General features: G+C 38.2%; 3 protein-coding genes across 7 annotated transcripts in view; 2 read left to right on the top strand and 1 right to left on the bottom strand.

Annotated features, from left to right (window-relative positions):
- The first annotated feature begins 303 nt into the window (after window positions 1-303).
- LOC117382283 (transcription elongation factor A N-terminal and central domain-containing protein) lies at window positions 304-7,544 on the top strand. Of its 3 annotated transcripts, XM_055226374.1 has the most exons (3): window positions 304-451; window positions 4,616-4,803; window positions 6,596-7,544. In XM_055226374.1, the coding sequence occupies exon 3, from the start codon at window positions 6,601-6,603 to the stop codon at window positions 7,486-7,488; it is 888 nt and encodes a 295-aa protein (XP_055082349.1). In that variant the 5' UTR covers window positions 304-451; window positions 4,616-4,803; window positions 6,596-6,600; the 3' UTR covers window positions 7,489-7,544. The 3 variants fall into 3 exon arrangements, with proteins under 3 accessions (XP_055082349.1, XP_033835277.1, XP_055082354.1); XM_033979386.2 differs by lacking the exons at window positions 304-451; window positions 4,616-4,803 and adding an exon at window positions 5,576-5,646; XM_055226379.1 differs by lacking the exons at window positions 304-451; window positions 4,616-4,803 and adding an exon at window positions 5,586-5,606.
- A 2,837-nt stretch (window positions 7,545-10,381) lies between these two features.
- On the top strand, window positions 10,382-18,165 carry LOC117382301 (ras-related protein Rab-9A-like). 3 transcript variants are annotated; one of them, XM_033979409.2, is made up of 3 exons: window positions 10,382-10,466; window positions 16,967-16,997; window positions 17,405-18,165. In XM_033979409.2, the coding sequence occupies exon 3, from the start codon at window positions 17,441-17,443 to the stop codon at window positions 18,044-18,046; it is 606 nt and encodes a 201-aa protein (XP_033835300.1). In that variant the 5' UTR covers window positions 10,382-10,466; window positions 16,967-16,997; window positions 17,405-17,440; the 3' UTR covers window positions 18,047-18,165. The 3 variants fall into 3 exon arrangements, with proteins under 3 accessions (XP_033835300.1, XP_055082364.1, XP_055082361.1); XM_055226386.1 differs by having other exon boundaries at window positions 10,405-10,466; window positions 16,948-16,997; XM_055226389.1 differs by lacking the exon at window positions 16,967-16,997 and having other exon boundaries at window positions 10,401-10,466.
- An 848-nt stretch (window positions 18,166-19,013) lies between these two features.
- LOC117382291 (neuronal membrane glycoprotein M6-b-like) overlaps window positions 19,014-22,852 on the bottom strand; it is a 31,442-nt gene continuing 27,603 nt past the window's right edge. Inside the window, exon 7 of the mRNA XM_033979397.2 lies at window positions 19,014-21,787. Coding sequence (XP_033835288.1) covers window positions 21,638-21,787 — 150 coding nt within the window. The 3' untranslated portion in view covers window positions 19,014-21,637. The remainder of the gene's footprint in view (window positions 21,788-22,852) is intronic.

The following is a 22,852-nucleotide window of genomic DNA, read 5'->3' as shown; positions in this document are numbered from 1 at the left end:
TACCATTTAATGTTAAAAATCACATTCTATTGACTAAATAAAGAGGTTGTTTTTTTTTAATTATCATTGTGGTACCGGAATCTGTGAAGTGTCGAGTCTATTCTTATTGAATTTTTAGTACGTGCTCAATCATAAGTAATCAGGCTAACTATGACAAAATTACATCATTATTAAACTATTACCTATTGCGATTATTATGACAATGACTGCTGCCAATCCTCTTACCGTTAAACCTTATTCTTGAACAATAATTTGGATTATTTTAGCGCTAATCCACTCCTGACGCATGTGCACATTTTGCAGATTGCCCCGGCCCTCCCCTGTGATCAGATTACACAGGAGCCCAGCCGATGGACCACAACTGCACCGCGGCCCCCAGCCTCTCTGTGGGAAGCTATGAATGCATCTCTGACCCGGGATTTCCCATAAGGCCGTGCACGTGTCCAAACGGGTAAGCGTCCTCGGGTGGGGCGGGGGGAACAGTTGTTGGGAATCATTGCGTTTGAATGTACAACATGTGGTGATAGAATTTTGAAACGTTTTAGCGTCAAAGTTGGGTAGATACTTAAAGAATATACACAGTTTGAGCTTGTTTTTGTCTCAAGTTGTCTTAATAGTAAATAGTCACATTTTTATATAGCACTTTTCTACCTTCTACACCGAGGAACCACTCCCATTCACACACTTATTATTCACAACAACAGTATTCATTTGTGGGATCTAGAATCGCACCGCCAACCTGTGGGTCAGTGGATCCAACCGCTCAACCAGTGATGTTTTTGTCCAGAGCTGCTTTAATTACATAACCAGCCAATACAAGCAGACTGTTCTGTTATTTATGAGGTTATGAATAATCATACCCATGATGAACGTGCGTTGTTCTGAATTATGACGACTTTTGAAGTTAAAATTTTATACAGATGTAAAATTTAATGTACGATGGGAAGGGTTTGTAGATTTTTATAGCATCATGTTCGGTATAATAGATATTTACTGAAGCAAAATGCAAAATTCTCACGATTTTGTGTTTGAGAAAGGCTTCTTTTAATGAGGTTAAGTAGAAATTCGCATTCGTTATATCTGTCCCTATAGGCTAACCTGACCTTTGACCTTTGTTGTGACTTCCTTAGAGGCTTCACTAGAGAACTAGACGTTTAGTACTGTTCTCATTCCTGTTTGTATCACTCAAGCTGACTCAAAAGAGCGCATAGAAACGAGGCGGATTAAGTGTCTCGCCCAAGGACACAACAACAGTATTCATTCGTGGGACCTAGAATCGCACCGCCGACCTGCAGATCAATGCATCCGACCGTTCAACCAATGACGTTTGTATCGACAGCTGGATTTGACCTTCAGCTCAGACTGTATAAAGCATGTATTTACATATATACTGTTTATACTATATGCAAATACATGTGTTTACTTGGAAATGATTACTGTGCTGTTTTCTGGTTTGAAGGATTATATATGGAAATGGCAGGCCTTGAGTTTCACCGCAGTAAATAAACAACCCACTGACGTGAAGCGAACACTTATGGAAATATATTTGTATAACATCCGTCTGTACCTGCTGCAACCTGCAAATGCCAGGGTAAAACTAAAACTTCAGTACGAGTTTGTTTATATAGCACATTTAAAACTACTTCAGCTGACCAAAGTGCTTCACAAGTCAGCAAAAAACAAATATGCAAAGGAACAGAACAATAAAACACAAAGATATCCTGTCTAGTAGTAAATGAAGGGAAAATAGCCAAACCATAGACTGTATATATATAAATCTGAACACAGTCTTAGCAATCCTCGTCAAATACTAAAGTGGGTTTAAATATAGCCAGATCACTCGCCTTTATTGAATTCTAGGTTTAATACAATTTGCCGTATCACTGATCCATCCAATATCTGGATAATTTCCTCCTCCAGCGTCGCTATCTGCCAAATATGTGACCTTTGTTTTGTGTGTCTACTTTCAACTCCTCCCTGAAAGATTTCCCCTTCACAGAGAAAACAAACGTTACTCTAGTCTCGTGTGATCACCTCAAGGTTGTGGTGGGTGTGAGAGGATGGAGGAACATGACTGGTGTAGCAATTTACGCTCATCAAATAGAACAAATGCATTGGTACATATTGTGCAAACGAGCTAACGTCCATGCCCGTGTTGTCATGAATGTCAATGCATGAACAAGATCATGTTAACAAGAAGCCCCCCCTCCTCCCCTTTTGGGTAAGATTTCTCAAGAAGAAGAAGAAGAAGAAGAAGACAAGGCGGGGTGGGGTGACTAGAAGAGGAGGAGGAGGAGGAGGAGGTGGTGGTCCAGGCAGCAGGGGGCGGGGCCAAAACAAAAGCAGGATGTGAGACAGCAAATGAATGAAGTGTAATGTGCACAGACAAGGGCGCCACCTAATGGGCAGTGCGGTATCAAAGCTGGAGTGCTGGTAAAATTCCATTCGTTCAGATAAGAAAGAGCAAGGAGGAAGAAGGAACTGAGTGGTGTGTTTAGTGAAGGAATTACTTAAGATAAGATACGAGTTTAGCACCGTAGCCTGTGTCAAAACGGTGCAAAGTCAAACTCGATGTTGAATTGTTGCAATCTGATTTTGTTTCATGTGTTTCGAAGGAGGAGAAGGGACAGGAAAAGTGGAGCGACCCCACCCTTTTCGCACAGTTTGGAGTGAGGGACCCTGCTGTCTTGAGAAAGTCACATGGTCCACTACAGTCTCCAGCACCAAAACAAAAAAGACGTGCCGGATCTTGCGTCTAAAGCCCAGCGCATTCTTCACATTTTTTATGAGCTTTATCGTTGATTGATTTCTAAAACTTGATACAGACGGGACTTAATGATATTTTTTTTCCCAGGGGAGGCTCTCAGACTGTGGTCCCAGATGCAGCCGTCCTAAAAGCTCATTTTAATGTAACTCTAGCAGGGTGGGGCTCTGCATTGATTACATAACCAGCCAATACAAGCAGACTGCTCTGTTATTTATGAGGTTATGAATAATCCTACCCATGATGAACTTGTGTTGTTCTGAATTATAACGGTTTTTGAAGTTAAAATTTAATACAGACGTAAAATTTAGCATAAAACGAAACGGGTTTGTAGATTTTTATAGTGTCATGTTCGGTATAATAGGTATTTACTGAAACAAAATGGAAAATTGTCATGATTTTGTATTGGAGAAAGGCTTATTTTAGTAGAAATTCGCATTCGTTATATCTGTCCCTATAGGCTAACCTGACCTTTGACCTTTCTTGTGACTTCCATAGAAGCGTCAATGGAGAACTAGACTTTAGTATTGTTCTCATTGCTGTTTGTATCACTCAAGCTGACTCAAAAAGCACATAGAAACGAAACATACACACCGAGTTTTTGTTCTTTATTTTTTTAAATTGAGGGGGAAGAGCAGCCGTGTGCAAAGGGAACACATTAAGACAGTTATGTGTAAGTGCAGAGGGCAACATGGCGACTCATCGTTACCACAACAGGTCAAAGATTAAACCTGAAGTATCTAAAAATATCCACTGACGCATCACCTACCGTTTCACTTTTAGGTGCAAGAGTTTTACTTAATATGATTTCAGCGCTGATCATAAAAGTTTACTTAATCGTTTTTGCTTGGTTTTTTAGTGCATTTAAATGTTTTTTATGTAAAACTGCACCGTTTCTGATAATATGGGCGGTATCCATGGGCGGTAATGGGAAGAAAACTTAGAATTCTTTAAGTAAATACATTTTCTGAGTACTGTATTCTGAATACTTGGAATACTTTCACATTAAGTTGTGTAAAAAAAACAAGAAAACATGAGATTGCAAGACAAGACAAGGCAAGTTTATGTTTACACAAAGGCACAATGTTTACACAAAGTAATTCATTCATTCAATTGTTTTGCAGAACAAGAAAGACATTAAAATCACAATACAACAAATTAAATCATAAATAAACATCGTAGAAGTAACATTAAAAGAGAAAAGTGCAGAATAAAACCCTTTCAGTCATATGCACAGATAAACAGAACCATTTTGAGTCTGGACTGAAACATTGTCAAAGTCGAGGCCTGTCTCACATCTTCAGGAAAACTGTTCCAGGTTTTACGACATATAATTACAAACAGCTTTATTTCTGTTGCACTGTTTGTTATGCATTAATTTATGTCTAAATAGAGTCAAAACTGAAGTAAAAATCTATCAAAACTAGTATAATTAGTATAAAAGTATATATTTGGTGCATGTATTCATTTACTTACCAACACTGTCCATGTGGATTTTACAGTTTTGCCAGGAATAATCCGAAATATGGCTTTAAACCCATCTCTCTCTTTCTTGCATGTATTTCTTAATGTGTTCTTACTGCTCAAATATACCTTGAAACACATGCGTTCTTTTTATCAGCAGGGCTATAGGACAGTTTGTCATTCTTATTCTTTTCTGCACTTCTCATACTTTACTGTTGCAAGCCTGAAATTTCCCCACCTCTGTGACTTTTCAGCTTTAACTGTCATGTTGTATTTATGCACCACAACTATTACTACTACAGGAATGGGGAAATAGTCACTAACAGCTGTCGTTTGCCTTCATACCTCCTAACTGTTCATTTTCTCCTCTGCTTTTACAAACCGCAGGGCTCGGAGACTTGTCACGTCCTGCTCGAAGATAGTACTCTCCCTCGTCCTCACCCTCATCCTCACCCTCATCCTCACCCTCGTCCTCACCCTCGTCCTAACGTGTGTCCACAGCTCCCTCAATTCATCCGTGACATAGTTGAAATTCTCTCCCAAGACGAACTGTTTGAAACAACAATGACATAAGCGTAAGTAATTATTTGGACAAACTGTCACTTAAGGATCCGATTAAAGTACCCGTTTACAAATGTACTTAAAGAGTAAAAAGTAAAAGGATTTCGTTTTGAAGTCTTTATAAGGCTTCAAATGTAGGGATTTTGCTAAAGATTTGGGCTGAATTTTGTTCAATAGAAACAATTAGAATTAGGATTAGACTTGGCACCAAAATGAAGTAACAAATAAGACAAAAATACAACTTTTTAGTCCAAGCCTGTCGAAAATATCACGTTTAAAGATCCGTAAATAAGTTAAGAGTAAGAATAACGTGAGTAAACATATCATATTACATAGTCTTATTAGTTTTCCGCTGTCTTTATTTGTATGTTTTTGTTTGTGCCAATTATGAACGTGTTAAAAATCATTTCAGCAGGTCAGAAACAATAATAAAAAATACTCAGAAATGTAGTGGAGTAGAAAGTACAGATACCTGCTCAAATGTAGTGAAGTAAAAGTAAAAAGTAAATACAGATACATAGTATTTGTACTTAATTGCAGTTATATTTACTCATTACTTAAAGCATAAACCTTATAAACCACTGTCACTGGCCACATTAAAAACACTAAACCCAAGAAATACTGCAAGTGCTCACATGACATCAGCATTACTCATGAACCTGCCCTGACTAAGATGAAAAGAGGAATAGTTTTAAAAATACTTTATTATGTCACGCTCTGAACTGTAGTTGAACAGCAGCTCCATCTAGTGGCAGCTGCGCGCATCACGTCCTCTGTTTTATTTTCAGACATTCAACATGGCTGCTCCCTGAACACGGTTTGTTTTTAAATGTGAAAGAAGCAATGATGGAAAACAGGTATTAAATAGATCAGATAAACGTTCAGACAACCCCAAGGCAACTATTAATATCAAATACTCTGTGGAGATGCTACTTGTTTCATCTGCAAATATATATTTATCCTACCTACTGAGTATTAACCTGATGTTATTATGTAGTGTATCAGCCAAAATGCATCCTTAACTCTGACTTTAATGGTGAGGGGTGCACCACCTGCTTGTCTTTTCATGGGTATGCTGTTGCTCTCACTGGAATGTTCCACAGCATGGCATTAAAGTAGTCTATCTAAAATGTATTCAATCATTTCTTCTAAAATACTTTAAATACCAAACAGATGCTGCCATATATTGAGCAACCTATCCATAGATCTAACCTGTAACTTCGCCTTGTCCCCAGAGAGATAAGTTTAATGCTACATTTTAAAACATTCCAGGCAAAGTAATGTTTCCATAGAGACGAGCAGGCGGTTTACCCTCCAGCACAAAGGTTACATAGTTTACCTTTAAGTTGTATGTCATTTAAAAAACAGAATTAGTTTCTCCATTTTAGTTCTGTTACACTGTTTTTATGATCCAGCTTTTTCAGTTCTGATATCAATCTGATATCAATACTACAAACTGGTATCGGCTGATATCGGGTATCAGCAGATATTTAAAGCTAGAGACTGAAAACTACATTTAGTTCTACAATAAAAAAGACAAATTTGATCTAAACGTGTTGTGTAGTTGTTATTTATCATTTATCTCACGAGTAACTACAGAACAGCTTTGTTTAAATAAAAAATCAAATATGAACATTTCTGGACCCACTACAGTTTTATTACTTTGATTTATCTGTCGGCTGAACTGATATCTGGAAACCGATATCCGATCTAGCTCATTTTTCTGTATCTGCGCTGATATCCAATACCAGTTTGAGATCAGTGCTTTTCTATTCGTTACTCCATTTCAAATCTTTGCTCTTGCAGGAATTATGGACACTAAAGATGTGCTCCAGATCGTTCTGCAGATCGACAGACTAAATGAACAGAGACGCTACAGCGACGTGTTGGTTCTTCTCAGTGACCTGGGGAAACGGCACGTCTCAGCCGAACAACTGGAAACCACGGACACTATCAAAGTCTTATACCGAGTCCTCAAATCCTGCAAAAACAACAATGTGAAAAAGATTTTGAAGAGTATACTGGCGAAATGGAAAAAGGAATACAGCAAGGAAAGAGATTTGAAGCTGGAGCAACTTGGAAAGACTGATTTGGCTTCAAAAAGTGAGATTGAACCCACAGTGGAACAGAAAGTGAATCATTCTGAAACAGTTTCTTCAAATTTATCACCTGTTCGATCTAAATGTGTCCAACTTCTTCTGTCTGCACTTTGCGTCCAACCTAGTGACCACAACCAAACTTCAAAACTCGCTGAAGACATTGAACACCACATTTATGAAACACACAAATCAAACACACCCAAATATAAAAGTTGCGTTCGAAGTAAGATCTCTAACCTGAAGAATCCCAAAAGCGGCCATCTTAGAGAGGGACTTTTAAATGGATCACTGTCACCTAAAGTTTTTGCTGCAATGTCAACAGAAGAAATGGCAAGTCCAGATTTGAAACAGTTAAGGCAAGAATACTCATTTCAAAGTGTGAATGAAAGACAACTGCCTCAGAGTGTAGAAGGGACGCCCACTCAGAAGATCCGGTGTAAACGATGCGACAGTATGGAGTGTAGGGTGACCCAGGTGTCTCGGGGGGCGCTGTTCCTGCCGGCTTGGGTCAAACAGAGCGGACCGGACGATTCAATGACATTTGTGACGTGTAGCGCGTGTGGGCAGCAGTGGTACCATAACAACTGGGTTTGCCTTTGAAAATCATGAGTAAATGTACTTTCAAATCACAGTTTCATTTTGAAATGGGATGTAAAACAGGCATACTTAATTATTACCTTTAAAGGTCCAATACGTAACTTATCAGCTGAGGGACCTGCTACCTGCTTCCATGGAGATGTTATTGCCTAGAATGTTCCACAGTATTGCAATGAACGTATCCATTTTGCATTTATTCAGTTACAGGTTTTTATAGTTAAAATACACCTTGAAAAACATGCATTTTTACTGTGAGCTGGGTTTCTACTCCACAGATCTGACCTGTAAATTGGCCTGGTAGCTTCACCTAGTCCCAACTGAAGATACGTGGGTTTAATGCAATATTGTGGAACATTCAAGGAAAAGCAGTAACATGGTAACCACCTGAAAAGTTACGCAATGCACATTTAATTACTGAAGCTTAAGTTTATTTAGGCTGACTCATTGTTAATAAACTCTTCATTATGAATCAAGTCTTTGTTCATGATTTACTGAGGCTTATTAAAGTGTAGTTATTGTAAAGTGGAACAAGGTTCAATGCAAAATGAGCTGGATTAGAGCGTTTTATCTGCGGTGTGGCCAGTAGGTGGAGTAAAATATGTTTCATATCAAGGCAAATGTTTGACTATGATTTGGTTATAGACCTACATTTAGCACAGTGATAAGTTTTCTAGTTAAAATAAACTGGCAGAAATATGGAACCTAGAGGAAACACCAAAGATGAGATTTAATAAATAAAGAATAAATATTTATATTGTGGAAGAAAGAGACAAAGGCTCATTTGCTTTGACTATAAATGCAGTGACTTATCAAGTGTCCTGTATTACGGCAGCGTTCAACTGCCACATCTGTACTTAAATAAAAATCTGCAGTATCACGTTTTAATGTAACTCTATTACATGATAGTTTCATGTTAAAACATGAGACAAAATGATCAGGGCTCCTTCCTGCTTTAGACTATGGACATGTACCTCAGTCTGTGTGAAGAGGGCGACTGAAGTCATCCGCCTCCCGTCGCTCTGAGCTGAGTTCACTCAGCCACAGACTCTGATGTGGAGGACCACAGGAGCTCACAGCACTGACACTGTCATGTCAGAGCTCCCTCATGGGCTCATCTTACCATCAGTGATGCAGCTCTGAGAAACAGTCCTGTTTCTAGAGGCACGACTAATACTACAAAGAAAGTCATTTCAACATCAGTTTTCCGTGTTTGTATCTCATCATACTAACACACCATGCTGCACTTCCTGTTTTACATCACGTTATTTCATGATCATTTTGTGTCACAGTTTAACATGAAACTGTTTGTAATTTTGTGATAGTTTCTCAATGAAACATGACACTGCTGATTCTTTAAACACAGATTTGGCAGTTCTATGCTGCTGTAATTTATACTTGATAATGTTGTTTGTGTCTATTTAGGAAACAGACGTCTATAAACTATTCAAGAACTGGTGGAATTTAGTGGAAGATTTGTAGGATTGTGAATCGACCCGCTCATCTGACCAGACAGGAATCTGCAGCATTTGACTTCTATATGATCCAGAGTTTGTGCCAAAGATGTATAGACCCAACACAATCTCTTAATAACTAGATAAAATGCATAAATAATTAAATGTCTATGAAAGATTTGGACTGGTGACTGATAATGCTGAGTGAACTGGAGATTGCTGTGGATCAGAGTCAGAGGCATGTGACCTGAGCAAACAGGAGCATGTGAGTCAGTAATCAGGCCTGGATATGCTGCTGCTGCTAATAAGGCGTCACACTGAGTTGTATTGAACTGGGCATCAGGGTAAAAGTAAACAATGCAGTTTTGTGATTTAGGTGCATCAAATCGTTGAATTACTGTATGTTTATAATATTTACTGTATGTTTATAATATTTACTGTATGTTTGTAATATTTTTGTAGGTCCATCCATCAGGCGGGGCAGTGGTGGTGTCTACAGAGGCTGCTCTGTCTGGAGACTATTCAGGGGATAGTGTGAAAATATAGATTTAACCCATCAGTCACAGAGGCCACAGCACTGTCCACAGCAGCATGTCCACTATGTCCACTATGTCCACCATGTCCACCATGTCCACCTACTGAAGATACTCAATAACTCTACAAAGTTTGCTCTAATGAAACAAAGTGCAAGTAGTAAATCTGTACCTGTACTTTAGTATTTATGGAGCCCTGATTGTGGGACAGATGGACTGGTGTGGGCAGAGTCGTGTTTTAGCTTCTTTTTTTCCTCGATTGATGCAGAAAAGAGGGAGTCACTGTCTGTGTGAAGGGTCATGTGTGTTATGTCTGTCTTTTTACTTTCTACTCCTCTACATTTTGAACAGGACTGAGAAGTAAAAGTATTTTTATTATTGTTTGAGACCTGCTGAAAAGACTTAGGGTTTATTTTTAACACATTTGAGCAACACAAAAAAACACAGCTGGGAAAAACAATCTAATGACCAAAATTCAGCACAAATCTATCAAAATCACTACATTTGAAGCTTTATAAGACTCTTTAAGTACTTTTAAAGTGGATACTTTAATACATTTACTTAAGTAGATTTTGTCACGTTTACTTTTACTTCTGTAGACCTACTTTTACTAAAGTTACAAAGTGGAGTACTTTGAACACCGTGTTTGGGGGGATGACACTAAAGCTGATGAAATTAAAGTTGCTCAGCAAAGCAACATGTTTGATTTGAGCCTAGACTGAATCATGTGGCTTTTATTGTAAAATGGCACCAGTGACATTTTCTCCTCGTGTTTATGATGTTTCCTCCAGAGCCTGACACTTGTGGCGCACAGAGCGCACAGAGCGCACAGGGCGCACAGGGCGCATGATGGAACAGGCGTGACTCTGCGGGTCACATGAGCCTCGGCCAAACCGCGTCAGTCTGTGCCAAACTGCACAACCCGCTCACTCATGTGCGCAAACCTCTGCCGCTGTTTCTGAGGCAGACCGCAACTGGAACCGCGCCAACGCAACAGGTAAGTGCGCCACAAAGAGCAGGATGGACTGTTGTGTTCACATTTAGACTCTCATGAAGACTCCAGGCGCACGGAGGAGGCTTATTCAGGTTTTCTTTCTCTAAACTGCTGTAAACTGTAGAAGAAAAGCGGCACAGAGTTCTCTAATTTCACTTCCCGTTTTTGTTAGAAAGGAGAAAGGGCAGACTCAAAAGCCTTGATTAGAAAATAAAGTTGTCCGGATTTTTTTGCAAGACTCTTACAGCTTCATTCAATGTTTAGACTCATTTGTGTCCGTGTGAATGTGCTCGTGTATCTGCTCTTGTACGTGTGCTCGTGTGTGTGTGTGTGTGTGTGTGTGTGTGTGTGTGTGTGTGTGTGTGTGTGTGTGGGTGTGTGTGTGTGGGGGTGTGGGTGTGTGTGCTCTTGTGTCTGCTCATGGAGCACAAGAGCAGTCATATGCCCGCGTGCGTTATTGTTCATAACAGTCAGCAGAACTTGTCTTCAGGCTGGAGAGGGCGCATGACCTGCACGAGGGACAGGAGGACTGAGGGACTAGGTGGACAGGGGGACTGAGGGACTTGGACTGGGGGGACTGAGGGACTAGGGGGACAGGGGGGACTGGGGGGACATGGGGACTGGGGGACTGAGGGACTAGGGGGACAGGGGGGACTGGGGGGACATGGGGACTGCTCATACCGTGATGCCCGCAGGTGTTTTACTTTTCAGTCTGAAATCATTTTGAGATTGAGCAATGCATGTATGTTTATATGTGTATGTGGAGTTTGCTTGTTCTGCACATGTGGGTCCTTCAGATGCTCCTCTGAATGTAAATGACTGTGTGTTTGTTTTTATTAGTCTTATAAGACACACAGATACATCCATGTGCTCTCATGTATCTGTAGGTAGGTCATTGATACAAATGGATTGTGACTGATGAATGGGATGTGCATGTGTGGATGTACTTGTATGTATGTATGTACGTATGTATGTATGTATGTATGTGTGTGTACGTATGTATGTATGTATGCATGTATGTATGTATGTATGTATGCATGCATGTATGTACACACACACACATACATGCAGACAGACATACACATGTAAGGTCAGACATGTGAGAAAATCAATGTTAATATTTGGTACAGTAGCCTTTGTTTGCAATTACAGAGGTCAAATATTTCCTGTAGTTTGCACACACTGCAGGAAGATCTGCTCTAGATCAGTCAGGTTTCTCTTTATTTGCCTCACTGTACACACATACATACAGACAGATATACAGACATACATACACATGTAAGGTCAGACATACATACATGCACACATAAATAAATACACACATACATACATACATACACACACACACACACACACCCCTACACACATACATACATAATACATACATGCATGTGTCCTAATCTGACATGTATGTATGTATTTATTTCTGACCTTATATATGTATGTATGTATGTGTGTATGTATGTATGTCTGACCTTAGATGGGTATGTATGTGTGTGTGTATGTATGTCTGACCTTATATATGCATGTATGTTTATATGTGTATGTATATTTGTTTTTTTATGTATGTATGTATATATGTCTGGTATGTATGTATGTATGTATGTATGTATGTCTGTATGTATGTGTGTGTATGTATATTTGTTTTTCATGCATGTATGTATAAATGTCTGACCTTAAATGTGTACGTATGTATGTCTGTATGTATGTGGGTATGTCTGACCTTACATGTGTATGTCTGTCTGTATGTGTGTACATACATACACATACATACATACATTTACACATACAGCACAAATGACTGAGAATTTGGTGAAATGTTAAGTAAAACCAATATGAGGTTTGTTCACTGCATGTTTTATTGTTTTATTAAGGTCACACATACATACATACATACATACATACATACATACATACATACATACATACATACATACATACATACATACATACATACATACATGCATATATATAAGGTCAGACATACATACATACATTTACACATACAACACATATGACTAAGAATTTGGTATTTATTTTCATTAGTTAAGTAAAACAAATATGAGCTTTGTTCACTGCATGTTTTATTGGTTTATTCAGGTCATACATACAAATATATACATACACACATACATACATACATACATACATACACATACATACATACATACATGCATACATTCATAAGGTATTACGTACATACACACATACATACATACATACATACATACATACATACATACACACACACATGCATACATACATAATGTCAGACATACATACTTACACATACACACAGACATACACATGTAAGGTCAGACATATAAAATATATACATACACACATACATAAAGACATACGCATGTGAAGTCATACATAGATATACACATACATGCATACATACACACATACAGACAGACATACACACACACACATCCACACATACATACATATAGACATACACTTGTGAGGTCAGACATACATACACACATACATACATATACACGTACATACACACATTCATACATACATGCATACATACATACAAATATATACATACACACATACATAAAGACATACACATGTAAGGTCATACATAGATATACACATACATACACATACATGCATACATACACGTATACAGACAGACATACACATGAAAGGTCATACATGCACGCATACATACATACATACATACATTTACACATACAGCACAAATGACTGAGAATTTGGTGAAATGTATTTATTTTCATTACTTAAGAAAAACAAATAGGAGGTTTGTTCACTGCATGTTTTATTGGTTTATTAAGGTCATACATACATACATAAATACATACACACAAACAGACAGACATACACATATAAGGTCAGACATACATACATACATACATACATTTACACATACAACACATATGACTAAGAATTTGGTATTTATTTTCATTTGTTAAGTAAAACACACACACATACACAGGTAAGGTCATACATACATACATGCATATATAAGGTCAGTGTGTATATATACACACATACATACATTCATAAGGTAATACATAGAAAGATACACACATACATACACACACACATACATGCATATATAAGGTCAGACATAAATAAATACGTACATAATGTCAGACATACATTCATACATACACACGTACATGCACATACATACATAAACATACATACGTGCATATATAATGTCATACATACATACACACATACATACATACAAACACACACACATACATGCATATATAAGGTCAGAAATAAATACATACATACATAATATCAGATATACATACTTACATACAGACACATACATTCATACATGCACACATGCATGCACATACATACACATGTAAGGTCAGACATACATACATTTACACATACAGCACAAATGACTAAGAATTTGGTGAAATGTATTTGTTTTCTTTAGTTAAGTAAAACAAATACACACATACATACACACATACATACATACAGACACACACACACAGACAGACATACACATGTAAGGTCAGACATACATACACACATACACATGTAAGGTCATACATACATACATACATACATACATACATACATACATACATACATACACATGTAAGGTCAGACATACATACATGCATACCTACAAACGCATTTTAAGGTCAGACATACATACATACATGCATACCTACAAACGCATTTTAAGGTCAGACATACATACACATACATACAGACACACACACACAGACAGACATACACATGTAAGGTCAGACATACATATATACATACATACATACACATGTAAGGTCAGACATACATACACACACACATACACATGTAAGGTCAGACATACATACATACATACATACACACACATACATGCATATATAAGGTCAGACGTACATACATTTACACATACAACACATATGACTAAGAATTTGGTATTTGTTTTCATTAGTTAAGTAAAACAAATGTTTTATTGGTTTATTCAGGTCATACATACAAATATATACATACACACATACATACATACAGACATACACATGTGAGGTTACACATACATACATACATACATACATACATACATACACACATACATACAGACATACATACATGCATACATTCATAAGGTATTACATACATACACACACATACATACAGACATACATACATGCATACATTCATAAGGTATTACGTACATACACACACATACATACATACATACATACATACATACACACACACATACATACTTACACATACACACAGACATACACATGTAAGGTCAGACATATAAAATATATACATACACACATACATAAAGACATACGCATGTGAAGTCATACATAGATATACACATACATGCATACATACACACATACAGACAGACATACACACACACACATCCACACATACATACATATAGACATACACTTGTGAGGTCAGACATACATACACACATACATACATATACACGTACATACACACATTCATTCATACATACATGCATACATACATACAAATATATACATACACACATACATAAAGACATACACATGTAAGGTCATACATAGATATACACATACATACATTTACACATACAGCACAAATGACTGAGAATTTGGTGAAATGTATTTATTTTCATTACTTAAGAAAAACAAATATGAGGTTTGTTCACTGCATGTTTTATTGGTTTATTAAGGTCATACATACATACATAAATACATACACACAAACAGACAGACATACACATATAAGGTCAGACAGACATACACATATAAGGTCAGACATACATACATACATACATTTACACATACAACACATATGACTAAGAATTTGGTATTTATTTTCATTTGTTAAGTAAAACACACACACATACACAGGTAAGGTCATACATACATACATGCATATATAAGGTCAGTGTATGTATATACACACATACATACATTCATAAGGTAATACATAGAAAGATACACACATACATACACACACACACACATACATGCATATATAAGGTCAGACATAAATAAATACGTACATAATGTCAGACATACATACTTATATACAGAGACATACATTCATACATACACATGTACATGCACATACATACATAAACATACATACATACATGCATATATAATGTCAGACATACATACATACATACATACATACATACACACACACACATACATGCATATATAAGGTCAGAAATAAATACATACATACATAATGTCAGATATACATACTTACATACATACAGACACATACATTCATACATGCACACATGCATGCACATACATACACACACACATACATACAGACATACACATGTTAGGTCAGACATACATACATTTACACATACAGCACAAATGACTAAGAATTTGGTGAAATGTATTTGTTTTCTTTAGTTAAGTAAAACAAATACATACACACATACATACACACATACATACATACAGACACACACAGACAGACAGACATACACGTGTAAGGTCAGACATACATACACACATACACATGTAAGGTCATACATACATACATACATACATACATGCATACCTACAAACGCATTTTAAGGTCAGACATACATACACATACATACACACATACATACAGACACACACAGACATACATACACATGTAAGGTCAGACAGACATACACACATACATACACACACACATACACATGTAAGGTCAGACATACATACATACATACACACACATGTAAGGTCAGACATACATACATACATACATACATACATACATACATACATACACATGTAAGGTCAGACATACATACACACATACATACACACACACACATACACACACACACACACACACACACATGTAAGGTCAGGCATACACACACATGTAAGGTCAGACATACATACATGCATACCTACAAACGCATTTTAAGGTCAGACATACATACACATACATACATACATACATACATACATACATACATACATACACACACATACATACATTTACACATACAGCACAAAATGACTAAGAATTTGATGAAATGTATTTATTTTCATTAGTTAAGAAAAACAAATATGAGGTTTGTTCACTGCATGTTTTATTGGTTTATTAAGGTCATACATACATACATACATACATACACACAAACAGACAGACATACTCACATACATACACAAATACATGCATACATACATATATACATACATACAGACAGACACACACATGTAAGGTCAGACATACATACACATACCTACACAGATACACACACATACATACACATACATACACACATACATACATACACACACACACACAAACACACACAGAGACACATACATACATACATAGACACACACACACACATACATAGACACACACACACGCATACATCCCAAATAAGTTAATTTCTGTTTTAGGATTCAGTTCAGTTCAAAATAACGCAAATTCAGATTACAGTTTGTAATCACGCAGGTCCATTGACCTGACTTTGCCTTTTCTGACACAGGTGGTTCCACTCTCTTCAGGTCTGTGGAAAATGAGCAGTGGCCTTTGAAGGTAATTTATACAAATAATAAAATGAAGGTTTTGTTTGGTGAAGATTAAACCAAACCAAAATCCATGTATGTACAGTTACTTTGCCACCAGATGGAGCTAAAGAGCCGTATTAATTTTGCAGCTGGGTAATATGATGTTTTCATTCTTTACCTCTAGGGGTCACTGTTCTGTAGACAATACCTTCAAGCATTATTTATTTGCTTTTGTCTGTATTGTTCTGTCCTGAAAAAGAATCGTTTCATTGGGCTCTCCCTGTCTAAATAAAGATGAAAAAATGAATGAAAATGACCATGGGCCTTATAGGATTTACTCACAGTGACTAGTACTTAACATTTTAGTATAGAACAGCTTTTGATTTCTATTTAAGTTGTCCTAAAAGTTAAATACGACCATCTTTTCATTCTCAGGTTTTGCCATCGCCGGTCCACACCATCTCTTCAGCCATGATGTCCAAGTCCGCCCTCCTCAAAGTCATTCTTCTGGGGGACGGCGGCGTGGGCAAGTCCTCCCTCATGAACCGCTACGTGACCAACAAGTTCGACTCGCACCTGTTCCACACCATCGGAGTGGAGTTCCTCAACAAGGAGCTGGAGGTGGACGGGAATGTGGTGACTCTGCAGATATGGGACACGGCGGGACAGGAGCGCTTCAGGAGCCTGCGGACCCCGTTCTACCGAGGGTCTGACTGCTGCCTGCTCACCTTCAGCGTAGATGATGGACAAAGCTTTAGTAACTTGGCCAACTGGAAAAAAGAGTTTGTTTACTACGCGGATGTGAAAGATCCAGATACTTTTCCCTTTGTGGTTTTGGGGAATAAGCTGGACGTCCCGGAGAGGCAGGTGTCCGTGGAGGATGCGAGGAAGTGGTGTAAAGAGAATGGAGGACATCCGTACTTTGAGACAAGCGCAAAGGATTCTACTAATGTGTCTTCTGCTTTCGAGGAGGCCGTGAGGAGAGTGTTAGCGCTGGACGACAAAGCAGAACATCTGATTCAGACCAACACGGTGGACATTCAGAAGAAAAGCCACCCCGACCAGCAGTGTTGTTAAAACTCACTGCTCAGAGTCACAGAACTGTTGGAAATGTTATGTGGATTTTTTAATTATGACAAAAGAAAAGAAACAGAAAGAAATGGTAAAGAAAATGTTTGGACAGTTTCACAAAATAAACTATAATTAGGCCTAATTGTGCTTTTTAAAATGATTTGCATTAATGTTTTGTTTATTTTTCCAGAACAAAAGCAATCACATAATTCCAGCTTAACATCTTTTATAGTGTTGGGATGTAACAAAGTAAAAGTATTTAAGTACTGTATTCAAGTATATTTTTAAGTGAAGTACAAATTTATACTTAAGTAGATGGTTTTTAGTTTTACTTCACAACATTTGAGAGCAGAACTACATTTTTTTTTTTGATATTTTGAGACCTGCTGAAAAGGCTGAGGGTTTATTTCTAGCACATTCACAATTTTAGCAAACAAACTGAATTAATCTTTTTCTCCTGCCTGTTTTTACTTATATATTTAAGTAAATAGTAAATATATAAATATAATTTAAGTAAATATATATTTATATAAGTAAAAACAGGCAGGAGAAAAAGATTGATTCAATTGTTTCTGCTGAACCGAATTCTATAATCTATATCAAAATCACTACATTTGAAGCTTTATAAGACTCAGGATCTACATGAAATACTTTTACTTTTTTACTCTTTTTTACACATTTTTAGCGGGTACGTTTTCTTTTACTTGGGTTTTTTTTTTGCTCTGATATCTGTATTTTTACTCAAGTAACACAATTTTGTACTTCTTCCACCACTGATCTATTGTTGATGGGCTAATTACCCACTTTTCAGTCCTAACATTTGTAATTTGTATATTCAGATTCTTCAAAAATACTAACACAGATTCAAACTCATCTTTTAAAAGGGCTTAGAGCTGCTTATTTTCAAAATGACTTCAGAACCTTTTATTTTCAGAGCACACGCAGTAAGTCAAGACTCAAGAACGAGGCAGATGACGCCAGTTTCACGATAATAAAAAATATCGGTTTTACTATAGAAGGTTACAAAAATCACTATATAGGAGGCATAGAACTATTTCCAACTTAAAAAAAATCAAAACCATAATGAAACACCTACAGGGACTACAATGCCATCAAAGTACAATGGAGTTTGTTTAGAAAAGGAGGAGGGGGGGAGTGAGAGGAGGAGGGGCCTACCATAATTGTCAGTACAATTGACTACACATCACCTGGAAAACTGCAAGACACAGTCATGTCTCCTTCATGCAAATAACAAGGAAACAACAACACCCCGAACACGCGTCGTCCTATCAGAAATGGAACCAACCTGGAGGCAAAAGCACGATTATTCAAAACGGAACACACATGGCATATAGTCCTTTTTTATACAGATTAGACACACGTGGACGATACTCACATGCTTCATTTCAAAGGTTAAAAATTCTTATGGTTCTCTTCGTATTCTTGAGCAGAAATTAACCAGTGATATAGAATATAGTCGTATATGAGTACCTAACAAGATCTGGTTATAAAATGAACGTATGAAAATTCCTGACTTTCGGAGTGTAAACATCAAAAACAGTCTTTGTGGCTCATACGAGAGGCATGACAATACAAAGAAAGAAAAAAAAAAACAAAAAAAAAACAAAAACGTGTCACTCATTTGGCCAGCCATCAAAAAAACAGAATTCCCCATAATAATAATAATAATCATCATCATTACTGAATCACTACTAGAAGAACCCAGCTGCCTAGAAACAGACACCGAAAGCAAATTCTTATTTTTTTCTCAATATTTTTTTTTACGTCACGAGCACCTCAGTCCATCGGCATGACTTCACTGATCCCTCATACAACAACTCATTGAAGATGTAACAGTTAATATATCGAATGTAGAAATAGTATTTGAGTTCACACACAACTCTGAAAGATACATTTACATAGATAGAATCTGCGGGAAACGAGAGAATAGAATAGAATAAGACTCGTCGATCGGGAGCTATATTTCGTTTTGGCTATTTACATTGGGATGTTACTGGCAAACTGTAGTACAAAATGGCAGGTAGACTGTATTATTGTTGTCGTGACAGTGGTGTAGCTCTGCGAAACGAAAACAAAAGAACTGGATTGATTCCTGAGGTGTGAGTCTCGATGTTGAAGAGCGGTTCTTTCGCTGCCTTTGTTTGGTTGGTTTGTGAAGTGTAACAACATACACGTGCTGCTGCTTCTGCTTCTGCTGCTGCTGACATCTTGGAAATATCTGATAGTGGTTGTTTTTATCGATGGATATGAGGCTACGACGGCGTAACCGGAATGCCACTGTATGAGATAAGTGCTACAGCTCGGATTGGGAATGCACAGTAATCCTAAAAGGGGCCAGAATCGATTGGATTTCCCGTGTTTTGTCAATAGTGCAACACGTATCAAGCTTATCAATATAAAGATAAAGATGAAGAAAAACAAAAAAAAAAGGAGCAGAACCGGGCATACGCTTCAGAGTATTAAAAAAACAACAACATTCGCACACATTCACACAATATATTCATATATTTATATATACGCCACCGGTCAGACGTTTGGACACGCCCTCTCAATCGATGTGTCTTTTTTTAAATGTATTTTTACTACTTTCAACATTTTATAAACGCACAGAAGACGTCAAATGTATGAAGTAAGATATATGGAATAAACTGGCAAACCGTAGCACAAAATGGCAGGTAGATTGTTTTATTCCACCAGAGGGCACTGTCACTGTCTCTAGAATTTGTCTTTTTGTCAGCTAAAATCAGCTAAAAAGTAAAAAATTAAGTTAATCTTTTTTAAATATTCATCCTTTGCTTTGTCGATAGATATATTATTATTTAAGATGTGTAATCCCCATAGACTGTTTATATAAATGGACATAGCTAACCTGCTAGCCACCATTTTCCAAACAGGAAGTGATCATAGACGCACTTCCTGCTCCATCGACTCTGGCTCCAATTCACTTTCTATTGAAAAACTATCCAGGTATGACTTTACTTCATAGCGCTTCATATATTTGATGTCTTCTGTGTGTGTCTAAAATGTAGAAAGTAATAAAAACAAATAAAAATAAAAACGCTGAATGAGATGGCGTGTCCAAACTTCTGACCGGTAGCGTATATGCATATAAAACACCAAAAAAAACAGAGGATGCCGGTCGCTGCCTGGCCTCCTGTGGCTGGAGCAGACAGTGATCAATGTTTTTCTTACAAGCTGTGAGTCAGAGGCGGTGCTGGCTCAGGTGCGGCGGAGGCGACGCTTCGGAACTCTCCCTCCTCCTGTGATCGAACCGCTCTCGTACTTTTCGTATGGCGCATGTGTACTACGATACACATGCCATACCGCGGTACAAATATCTGGTGTTCTGAAGCGCCTGCCTGTGCTTGGTCCGGCCCCTGTCCTGACCCTCCGTGCTCCTCCCCCTCTCCCGTGTCGGAGCGGGCGGGAGCGGAGCGGAGGATCACGAGGGGGCCCTTCCAAACGTGGCCGCTGTTTGTGGGGTTGTTTGTGGGGTCGTTTATCGGGGGTGGGGGTGAGGGGGGCGTGAGGAGAGCGGGGATGAGGGGGATGAGGGCAGTGCCGCGGGCCGCTCCTTTACGAGTAGGAGGAGTTCTGGCCGTCTTTGGAGCGCGCCTCGGCTTCGATGTCCTGGTCGTCCTTGGTCTTGATGTCCTGGTACTCGTGTGTGGACACCGCACTCTTCAGGTACGCCCAGTTAGCCGCCAGGATCATCAGGTAGTGGATCTGAAACGCACAACGGCAGGTTAGGAGAGCAGTGGGTGTAAGTGTCCACCAGAGGGCGCTGTCACCGTCTCTAAGATCAGTGTTTTTATCAGACAGAAGCATTTGTTTACTGTTGAAAACCACAGAATGGACTGCAACGATGCCAGGGTCATCTGTGCTGCAACAAACAAATACCAGAGCTGGATCAGAGACGCCATCGAGGTCCAGAAACACCGTCATTACACCATTAGTACACCATCGCTACACTACACCATCACTATAAAGTCACTACACCAGCTCAACAAGTCACTACACTACACCGTCACTACATCATCATTACACCACCAGTAAACCATCACTACACTATCATTACACTACACCGTCAGTACACCATCACTACACTACACCCTCACTACACTATCATTACACTACACCATCATTACACCATCACTACACTACACCCTCACTACATCATCACTACACTGTCACTACACTACACCATCACTATAAAGTCACTACACCAGCTCAACAAGTCACTACACTACACCGTCACTATATCATTACACCATCAGTACACCATCACTACACTACACCGTCACCACACCACACCATTATTACACTACACCATAGTTAAATCTGTCAACTGGACAAAAAAGTTGAAGGAGTAAAACTGTAAACAGCTGTTGTTTCAGTGTCGTTAGCTCCTCCCTTCAGACGGACATAAGGCAGTGTCCAGCAGTGATCTGACCAGAACTGAAGGAGCGGCTTGGACGAGCAGCCAAACCTTTTCACTCCTGCAATTTTTTTTGTCCAGTTGACAGATTTAACTTTGGCTTTTACTATGGATCAGACCTGGACGACTGAGGGATTACACAGACAGACACTACACCGTCACTACAACGTAACTACACCGTCACTACACTACACCGTCACGTGACACTTGTGAAGAGGCTAATGAAAGGCTAGGTCAGGCAGGTAAACTGTTAGACACTCTAGTCTACGTTTAAAACTGAAGACTGAAGTGCACAGGATCAAAGCTGCACTCTGGAGGTGGAGGTTCTGGTGGTGGGTCTAACCTGCTTTACC

This window comes from Periophthalmus magnuspinnatus, chromosome 2, assembly GCF_009829125.3.
Source record: "Periophthalmus magnuspinnatus isolate fPerMag1 chromosome 2, fPerMag1.2.pri, whole genome shotgun sequence".
In the NCBI taxonomy this organism is placed as follows: domain Eukaryota; kingdom Metazoa; phylum Chordata; class Actinopteri; order Gobiiformes; family Gobiidae; genus Periophthalmus; species Periophthalmus magnuspinnatus.
This window is presented reverse-complemented; position numbering and strand designations above follow the sequence as displayed.

Coding starts and splice junctions, on each gene's coding strand:
- LOC117382283 (XM_055226374.1), top strand. CDS start 6,601: ATGGACACTAAAGATGTGCTCCAGATCGTTCTGCAGATCGACAGACTA.
- LOC117382301 (XM_033979409.2), top strand. CDS start 17,441: ATGATGTCCAAGTCCGCCCTCCTCAAAGTCATTCTTCTGGGGGACGGC.